This window comes from Fukomys damarensis, unplaced genomic scaffold (genome assembly GCF_012274545.1).
Source record: "Fukomys damarensis isolate Sample0158 unplaced genomic scaffold, DMR_v1.0_HiC HiC_scaffold_20, whole genome shotgun sequence".
Lineage (NCBI taxonomy): Eukaryota > Metazoa > Chordata > Mammalia > Rodentia > Bathyergidae > Fukomys > Fukomys damarensis.
In genome coordinates, this window is record NW_022900932.1 from 11857516 (window position 1) to 11867363 (window position 9848).

Here is a 9848-nt window from a genome sequence, read left to right on the forward strand (position 1 = left end):
GATGATTGTAAAGATTAAACCAATCAATGGTGGGCAAAGTGTTTAGGACAGTACTTGGCCAGTAACAATTGCTCATTATAATGTTAATTGTATTTTTATTAGTGTACCTGTGAATGCTCCCTGACACACACACAGGCACAGACACAGGCAAATACACACACGGCCCTTTGCTTGGGTTTGGATATGGATACCTTCACAGGAACTAGTTAACTGGCTTCTAAATAAGAGTTAGACATTGGATTAATTGTGCTCAGTGTTAGGGTTGCCAGCCAGCGAAATCTGCAGAGTGTCCCATGGAATGACCGTTTCATCCAAGATTGCCCTGGTTGCACAAGGGCCCCCTTTCCAGGAAGGCGGGGTGCACCCCCCCGGGCGCTGCTCATTATACACTGCCCAGCCGGGCCTCACCCCTTGCCTTCTCCGGGAAGCCTTCCCTGGTTGGCGCAGCCAGAAACACCCACTCTCCACACCTGCTTGTCATGTAATTTATAATCTGTGCCCCTCCGTATTTATATTTGCTATATTGTCTGTTTCATTTGGTCTTTTTGCCTTCCTATATTTTCCTTCCTGGATCAGACAGTACATCCTGGGGACCAGGGCTGTGCCTTCTGTTCCTTACCTTTCTATTTGTTGTTTATACTGCAAGGTGCCGCGTATGCAGAACGCATTCATTGAATGTGTTCAATAAAGTCTTCTGGTTGCAAAACCACTTAGTCTGGCTTTTCCAAATCCCGGTGCCCTAGCCTTACCCTGCGAATGACCTAAATGGGGCCAAGCCCTTTCCCCAGCCACTGCCTCCTTGACCTTCATTGCTGGAGGTTGTGCAACACAGCCACCTCTCCCTACTTTTACTGCTTGTCAACATTTCCCTGGTAACATCTTCGGAGGGTGTGCAGATCTTCGGGGGGAAACCTATAAGCAGGAGACACCAGCGCTAGGATGGGCGGGGTATTGGGGGGTGAGCCGGACAATCCAAACGGCTGCCCTGTCTGATGTCATTTTCTGTGAAGCTTCCCACACTCAGGGACTGTGCTCTTAGTGCCTGTGTGAGTTCCCCGGAGCTATGCAGAGGCTCAGGGAGAATGCCTGGCCTCGTCACTAAAAAAGTGAAACAGAAATCTCTCTGGAGCCCAGGTAGAGATTAGATCACAACTTCCTGCTCAGTTTCCCAGGCAGTTGTCTCCAAGTTCAACCCGGGCACAGGTGACACGCAGGACAACCTTTCACTTGGACGCCGATGGAGCGGTGCAGCCTTGCATCTGTTGCCCTCTCTGGGATTGCACCAACCCTGGGTGCAACAGCCTCAGGTGATCAGCTGAGATAAAGATGGAGACTTGAAGAAACAAGTGACTCACGTTGACGGGTTTGCTCCAGACAGGAGAAACCTGTCATTTTTCCTGGGTGAGCTTGACAGACCCACGGTGGTGAATCACAGCTCCCAGTCTCCACGCTGGGGTGGCTGTCAGAGAGGCTGCTCACGGCAGCCAGCAGGTTCGCAAAGTCCCTTCTGAGGATGGAGCAGTGGGGACCTGGCCCCTGGGGGGACTGAGGGGTGCCAGCGTGATGGTGATGGTGATGGTGAGCCAGGATGTGGGGGGTTCAGCACCCACCTTCCTTGCATTGGGATTCTCCATCTCTGGGCTGCTAGACCTGCTTGCCGACACTGTGAGTACATGGCTCACCAGCACTCCTTCCTGCTGAGGGGAGAGTGCTTCTGCTTTATGCCAGGGTGGGGACTGTAGGTAACTTATGATGGAATGCTCTGGAAGGCTTGATTCTCCAGGATTTGACGCTAATGCTATTTGGAAATGGAGGGCTCACAGAGGGAGCGTTTTCATCAGGCAGGCTATAATCTCTGCTTGCTGGGAGTGAGATGAAAACAGCTGGTCAGGCAGTGAGAACCATCGTCCCTTATTGTCACCTCCTGACGAATTCCAGGGCTTTTCCTTCAGCCTGAATGCAACGCTAGGATGCTTTCTAAAACAGTTTGTTCTTTTAGTGAGGTTGAGAAACTGTCTTTATAGCAACTGAAAAAAAATTAATCCAGGTACTGTTAAAACCTTTTGCAAAGGTTTCTCCCTGCTTTGGAGTGGCCAACAGAGTGCTGGGTGAAGGCCTGGGAGTCTCAGAGTCTGGGGATGACTTTTGGACCACTTCATGTTCCATTACAGCTGTTTTCTCCAGTGTCAGGGCTCGGTAAATTTCTTCCTGGAGCAGAGGTCTGTCAGTTTCTTGAATCCTACCTAAGTGTCTGGGTAATTGGTGAGATGTCTGCCAACACAGCAATTTTGTCATTCTTCAGACCTGTCAAAATTTGACTTCTGACCCAAATCCAGTAGTGATATTGAGCTATGAAATGGTTGGCTGGAAGACAGAAAAAATAGCCGAGGCAGAGATGTTTCTGACTCTAGTGTACCTTATGTCTTCTTTTCCTCTAAGGCTCTGTGAATGAATCATGCTATCCACGCCAAGAGTAGCCTGAATACACTATCGTGAAGGCTGGGAGATGTCGGGGCTTAAGTACAACGACAGCTCCTTTAGCCACCTGATGTTGGGACCGGAGTTCTAGTTACATCCAGAGCAGATGTGTTGCCAACCAGTTGGAAAATTCTTTTGCTCCATTCAGATGGAGATCATGAGTTGGCAAAGTGCAGCTCTGTGAGTGGTCCCGACACTCAGACGATGCTGTGTGATGTTGGATACCGACAGCTGGCACAGCAGGCTCCCAGTCATTGCAGTGCTGGCCACTGCCATCTGCTGCTGGCTTATGCCAGATGTCGTAGGTTGACACTGTTGGGTGTTGTCTCTGCTGCGATCTTCATTGTGTGCTGGTCTTTGGAGCTCTTTAGGGTTTATTGATCTTTCTTTTGAGATGACTACTCTCAAGAGTAGTCCATATTTCTCAAGATCAAAATCCTGAGTAGATTTACAAGTCCTTATAGGCCCACTCTGCATGGGAAATAAATCATGAGCAGATTTACAGGACCACTAAGCAGGACTTTATTTTAACAGAGTTTGTGCTGCAGCACCGGTGGTCGTCATATAGGATGGAGCCCTTCTAGACTAACTCAAGAAGTGTGAGGGGAGGGCTGCTTATGTAGAAACTGCAGGCCTGCTCTGTGATTGGTTTAAATTTAGACAGGCTGACTGGTCCAGTTGAAGCCCTGTGATTGGTCCAAGCAAGGGTTGGGAACATCAGGCATAGCTCTGGTTGTTATGGTGGGGATTCACTGGGGGGCGGTGGGGGGTGGGAGTTGAACTGTTTGACTGACAGCTGTCCCCTCTCTGGTAAAAATGTCAGGGCTGAAACCATGGACTCTTCGGGAAGGCTAGCTGTGCTCAACATGCCTAACAGGGGAAGGTGGGGATGTCCACAGTGGGCCCCAATGCCTCCCTCCTTGATTTAGCCACCCCAGGTACCTCTACTCTTCTTCACAGAGGTGGAAACAGCATGTGAAGTGGCTGAGCAAGGCCGCGGCAAGGTGCTCACAGGGCGTGGAACCCGTGTTGAATGGAGCGGCTGCTCGGGGAGGGAGGTGGTGGTCAGTGAGGTCAGTTGTCCTCATCCATAGAGTGTGGGGAAGCGAAGGGACATGAAGGCTAGGTGGTGTGACAGCCACCAGGCGAGCCCCGTCCCCCTTGTCAGGCTGAGGATACAGGAGAGCCAGGCTTCGGTTATGGAACTGGGTAGAAGGGGGACAGAACCTGCACAGACTGAAGTGTGGTCACCCTCAGCCGCAAGCTCCTGGCCTGCAACTGACCATTCTAGACTGGTGGTTTCCATCTGATGATGGAACTGGCTGAGTGGCTGGCCGGTAACCCGCTGGCCTCCCTGTCACCTGGGGAAGCGCTCACGCGGGTTTTACTGTCCCGTCCACTCTCATCAGGGAGTGTGCAGCCGGCTGCTGAGTGAACTGCTCCTGCTTTCTGTGGAAGCCCCAGCAGCAGCCCTGGATGGCATGCTTGGGCAGGTTGGGATCTCATTTGCCTGTTGAGTCATTGCCACAACCCCACCTGGCTTGCATGGGAGGAAGCTCCAGGGTCCGGCCGGCTGACTAGAGCGCTGAGTCCAACTCACTCAGAATTGCAGCTGTAGTGCAAGACAGTGGAGGCCACGTGGCGGACGGTGTCCGGGAGCAGCAGGTGTTCCAGGTGTGTGGGGGGACCGTGTCTTGTGACTATTGAGTTGAGTGGTATAGACAGACACATGCACAGTCACAGCCTGTCCATACCGATGGCCAGCAGGGCCCATCAGTGTGGCAGTGTCTCTTCCCTCCCTCCTTTCCTTCTTTTCTTCCTCCTTTTCACCCCTTCCCTCCCCTTTCCTCTCCTTTCCTCCCCTCCCCTTCCCTTTCCCTCTCCTCCCTCCCTCCCTCCCTCCCTTCCTTCCTTCCTTCCTTCCTTCCTTCCTTCCTTCCTTCCTTCCTTCAGCATGGCTTTATTTGTTATTTAACCAAGGTGGAATGTCACTCTCCACGCTCACACAAGACCCAGGTAGTAAAACAAAGAGGAACTTCACAGTAGGCTTGGTATCAGGGAACTTTTCTGCTTAAATTTCCAGATTCCAAAATTTATCGAGGGTTGTTAATCTCTTGGCCTTCTGCCCCTGCGAGTTCCCCATCCATAGAGTCAATCAACTGTGAGATGAAATATTCAGGAAAAAAAAAGTCTGTACTGAACACATGGAATTTTTGTCTCTGTTAGCTAAACAATAGAGCACAATTATTTACAAAGCATTTGCCTGCAGTAGTTCTTATAAGCCTACTTATATGCTTATATACTTATGGGTGGCTTAGAGTCTGGGGAAGAGGTGCAAGGATGGCATGCAAATACCAGGCCTATTTTACTTCGGGGACTTGAATATAGGCAGATTTTGGTGTCTACAGAGCACCTTGGAACCATTACCTCATGGATGCCAAGGGACATCTGCATGCTTATGTGGCAGAATAAGATAGAAAAGGGTTTTTAAAAAGGTGATTCTGAGGGAAACATTGCAAACACCATGTAGGGGTCTTCATGCATCACCCACTTTTTTCACTTGTGCATGCTCACATCTAGTGAATGTTTATAGAACTCTTATGTGTGTTCCTGTGGGGCACGGAGGACAGAGAAGCAGGTGCTTTCCTCCTGGCTGAGGGCAGCTGATGTTTTGTCTGTTCCCCAGCTGTGGCTGTGGGTGAGGGGTACTGGTGTTGATGCTGTGGACCCTCTGTTGTTAGGGCTCACGCTTGGGGCAGGAGGGGCCGGCTGCCATGCCCTGGTTCCTTGGACAAGCACTCAGGGATGACTGGATGCAGCTACATTTCCTTTCAACCCTCGCAATCCATCACACTTACTTTGTCTCTTGTAGTGCAGCTTAGCGGAGGGAGGCTGGCTTCAATCAGCAGCTCAGAATTCTGTTTATTTCATGTGAAAAGCACAAGTACATTTTTGTGGGCAAGGATGTTCAGAGAAGCGACCGCGGAAGAGGGATTGGGACAAGTTTTGATGGGTGTTGTTGGTCTCAAGAAGCTGCCATGCTGCTAGTTTAGCTGCTTGCTGTCGATGAAGTGGGCGACTGGCATGGAAACCAGGAGTTGTTTACAAACAGCAACTCTGTATACGTCCTTGCCACTGATGACCTTGGGCAAAGTTGTCTTCCTGCATTTGGTTTTCTCTTCTGATTTGTTTTCCCTTCCTGAGTCTCTCCTCCACTCCTTGTGTTCTCCCCATGCTTTGGTGTGAGTGACTCAGGAGCCCCTGTAGACACTTGCACAGGGACCAGCTCGGAGCAGGGAGTCTGAGTCTGGGTAGACTGATGCGTTTCCCTCCAGAATAACCCATTTTTAAGGAGCGGCAGCTTTAAATTCCCCAAAGCATTTTTAATGATTGAGGACTTTTGGTAAGACCTGGGCAAAACTGTCTCTTGACTACAGGAATGATCAGAACTCTGGGGTGTGCATGCTCCTGACTGTGTTGCGACAGGAGAAGGCTGGGGTGGTGGTTGGTCACGAAACACCTGTCTTTCATGGGACCAGTGTTCCACACATTCCCAGGTTAGGACACAAGGATCTGGTCACATATAGTAGGAACCAAGCTTACATCGTTTATCTACTATAAGTAAAGCAGGCAGTTTCCAAATTCAAAGAAGGTTTAAGTCAGTAAATATAGTACTCTCACTGTTAAGTTTTGCTTCTGTTGCATTGTCTTCAACTTTTGCTGCTGGCTACAAGTGCTTAGAAAATGAGGTAGTGAATACGTATAAAGGTCAATCTCAGATGTAGAATGCACCGGATTCATAGTTTGCTCAACCCTGTGCCTTAGTTACCCTGTGGATAAAATGAAGAAAGTAATAGTCTCTCCCTTCACAGATTACATAAATTCTTAGATTAGTGATTGGAAAATAGAAAATTTTGATAAGTGTTACTATTAAAGAAATTGAAGATTTGGATAATAAGGAGTGATACTTGGTTGGACACGTATCTTTCCTAGTGGCCCCACAGTTCCAGAGTTGAGATATTTTCCTTTTCACATCTTAAGTGGGTTGGAAACAGGTGCCAGTGTCCTTCCCTGGGGCAGGTTGTTTCGGTGTGGACAGATCGAGTGCCCCTGCTGAGTGGCTGGTGAGCTGCTGTACGCCGCATGGGTTGTGTGAAGTTTCCAATGTCACCTGCTTCCATTTTCTTTGTTGCAGGCTAAAATCCAGCGTGTGAAAATGAAGTCGCAGGCCACCATGATTTGCTGTTATGTATTTTTTCTAGCCACAGAATGTTCCCACTATAGACCCATGATTCACATCCAAGTAAGTTTAATCCGTCCCTAGATAAGAAGTGTCTGTGTCCACTTGGGTAGCTAGACTGCTGATAAATAATAGGGCTTTTGAAGTAAAATCTCAAATGAGTGCAGTTATGCTCTTGCTGTTAGCAATTTTCTAAAGCAAGGAATAACAACAGAAAGTTGAGAGGTGGCAGGGATTTGGCCAGGCACCACTAGTAAAATAATCATTTTGATTGCACAGGAAATGTGGATGGGAGCAGCAGGTGAGAGGAGCCTAGCTTGGTTGTAGAGCAATTCAGATCCACATTTTAATTGCACTTGTCACTAGTCACACAAGTTGTTTCAGTTCATGACGTTTAATTTCCTTTTTTATATTACACTGTTTATTTTAAAGATTATATTTCTAACCCTTTACAGGTGTAAAAGATTTGTGATCCTATTATTGAAACCAATGACTATTCCTGGTTTCTGTCCATTTCTTCCCTCTGAGGACACACAGTGCCCAGAGGGCCAGGTTAGCTGTGTTCTATCTTTACAGTTTATGTGGCCAGAGAGCAGCTTGGAGGTATAATTGTGATCTTGGTGCTTTCCACAGATGCCTAAAACTTTTCTAAAGACTTACCCGCTGCACACTGATTTGACTTTCAGAGCCCGGGTGGCCTCTGTCATGGGAGAGCAGTGTGTTCTCAGTACTCTCGTTCATGTTTCATTCAGTGAGTTCCTGCAGGACCCCCAGCCGGGCAGCTGCAGTGTCCTTCCTGGCCCTGAACATGTTTTCTCTCCGTGTTTTCATGTTTGCACAGAGCTTCCGAGGTGAGATGAGAGAGGAATCCCATAGTAAAGAGGGTCTTTGGGAATTTGTTTTTCAGGATGGAGATAAACCTCACAGCGCTGCAGGGAAACTCAAGACTGGACACACAGAAGGTATGTGGCTGTAGAGCGGTCTTCATCCTTTTGGGGATAGGGCGGGGGAAAGCAAGGACATTGGTACTGCAAGCATATCTCTAGACCACAGGCTTTCTGACTGAATAATGATTTGTAGTAAGTTCTCCATGTTTACCAGTGTGGATGGATATCTTTTTCACAATGAAACTATCATCAAAAAAAAAGAAGAAAAAAAGAGAGACCAATATTCATGTGTGCTGTAAAATTATAGACAAAGGTCCATTTTCAAACCCAAAGGGACATGAGTGTGTTCAAATTAACGAACTAACAGGAGGTGGAACAGGAAGGAGGACAAGATTCACTCCACGTCCTTCAAAGATATTTTGAGGGTGCTTAAACGTACTCAGTGCTCCGGTGCTGTAGCAGTGTGAGACCCATCACTCTTCAGGGGTGACAAGTAGACAGCAGGGGTAATCATTCGTAATAGTAGGGTGAAATCTGTGGCTGTCATGGCAATTGTAGGGATAGCTGGATTCTGCACAGTGGTGGCCAGGCAGTTTCGGCAGCCAGCATATCTCTAGATATGAAATCGGAAAGAGAGACAACTAGCATGTATTGGGTCTTTATGACAACCCTGTTCTAAATATTGTGCAAGATGCTGTGTCATTAAATATTTGTAAGGACACAGTGACATCATTTCTAATCAAATCCATGAAGAAGTAGGAACTACACTGGTTAACTAAATTGTAAAAACCGGGATCCTTAGTAGATGTCAGGAAAGGTGCAGACACACTCATTTTCGTTTCCCTTCCTGAGAATTGGAGCCTTGCACAGAACTGTCCAAGCCGTAACACCACCGTCCCGGGCCCTCAGCCTGAGGTCACCTCTTTAGCCTTCTTTCAGCCAGGACTCCTTTCCATTGCACAGCCACTGTCCTAAGACAATTCTTCTGGAGTCTCATCCCCTTCGCCTGCTCATCCAGTCTTTACCCACAGGCCAAATTTGTCCCAAAGCTAGTGCTTGTAAATGTAAAGTTTTGTGGGGACACAGTTATAGCCACCATCTATATGTCACCTTTGTCTGTTTCCATAATATTTAGTAGGTATGGCAGAGATCCCCGTGACCCATGAAGCTGAAAGCATTTACTCTCTGGCTAGAGTTGTCATCATATTTAGCAAGCTATTGGGTTAAATCTGTTGGCTATTGGATTAAATCTATTGGTTATTGGGTTATATATAGGCTATTGGGTTAATTCTGAATTTCAAATAAACAATGAGTAGAATGCTACTGCATGGATCCTGTGTACACTGGAAATTAGTCCTCATTCATCTGAACATTTGCAATCCACTGTCATTATGTGCATAGTCTGTATTTACAGATTTGCCTCTTCACGGACTTTTCTTTGTAACCCCTAAGCCAACACTCCCAGTGTTCATGTGATCATTCCCAGACGTGGTCAGAGATGTTCCTGCACATGTTCCCAGCTGAGGCTGGACAAGGCTGTGCCTGTCTCTTTGTTCCAGCTCTGCTCCAGCACCACGGCATGTGTGTTAGATGCAAAGCAACGCTATATACTCAACAAGTTGCCTGCCAAGAGCAACATGAGTAAAAAATCAGGTTCTGCATTGATCAGTTGATGATGAAAACGTGAACAGAAACTGGCAGGATCCTAACCTTGTATTCCCCAGGAGCACAGGCTCAGAACTTGCAAATTTGGTGCTCTTCATGACTTACAGAACACAGTTCCTAGGACTAATGAGAACTGACTGTATCTGAAAGTAAAATTAACATTTAAATGGGTTTCCCGCATTTCATCTGGCAACTCCATTTGTATAGCTCTGTGCAGAGTTGTTTATTGCCCTTGTCAAGTACCTTTTACTACAAATCTAGTTCTGCCTTCAGTGCCTCCCGGTTAGGGCAGCACAAGGTCCTTCAGGGCTCACCCTGCTCCGTCCTCCATCCTGGGAGAGGCATGGGGATGTCCTGCCCTCCCCAAAGAGCCAGTGCCTTTCCATGTGCTGCTCACATGCCCAGTGGCAGCCTCCCAGGCTTCCTGGGCAGCTTTGACTCCTTGCAGTGACCCCAGTTCATTGCCACTTTTGCTGGGAAGGGGTCCGATATCCCAGAAGGATTCATCATCAGCGTGTGGAAATGCTAATCGGGCCTCTCACTACCTGTCGTTCCCTTTCAGAGAAATGCCGAGGGCC

General features: G+C 47.9%; 1 protein-coding gene across 1 annotated transcript in view; it reads left to right on the forward strand.

Annotated features, from left to right (window-relative positions):
• Window positions 1-1595: 1595 nt before the first annotated feature.
• Window positions 1596-9848, forward strand: part of Adgrf4 (adhesion G protein-coupled receptor F4) — a 22614-nt gene continuing 14361 nt past the window's right edge. The window contains exons 1-4 of the mRNA XM_019206560.1: window positions 1596-1665; window positions 6674-6781; window positions 7626-7680; window positions 8297-8360. Of these exons, the coding sequence (XP_019062105.1) occupies window positions 6695-6781; window positions 7626-7680; window positions 8297-8360 (206 nt within the window). The 5' untranslated portion in view covers window positions 1596-1665; window positions 6674-6694. The remainder of the gene's footprint in view (window positions 1666-6673; window positions 6782-7625; window positions 7681-8296; window positions 8361-9848) is intronic.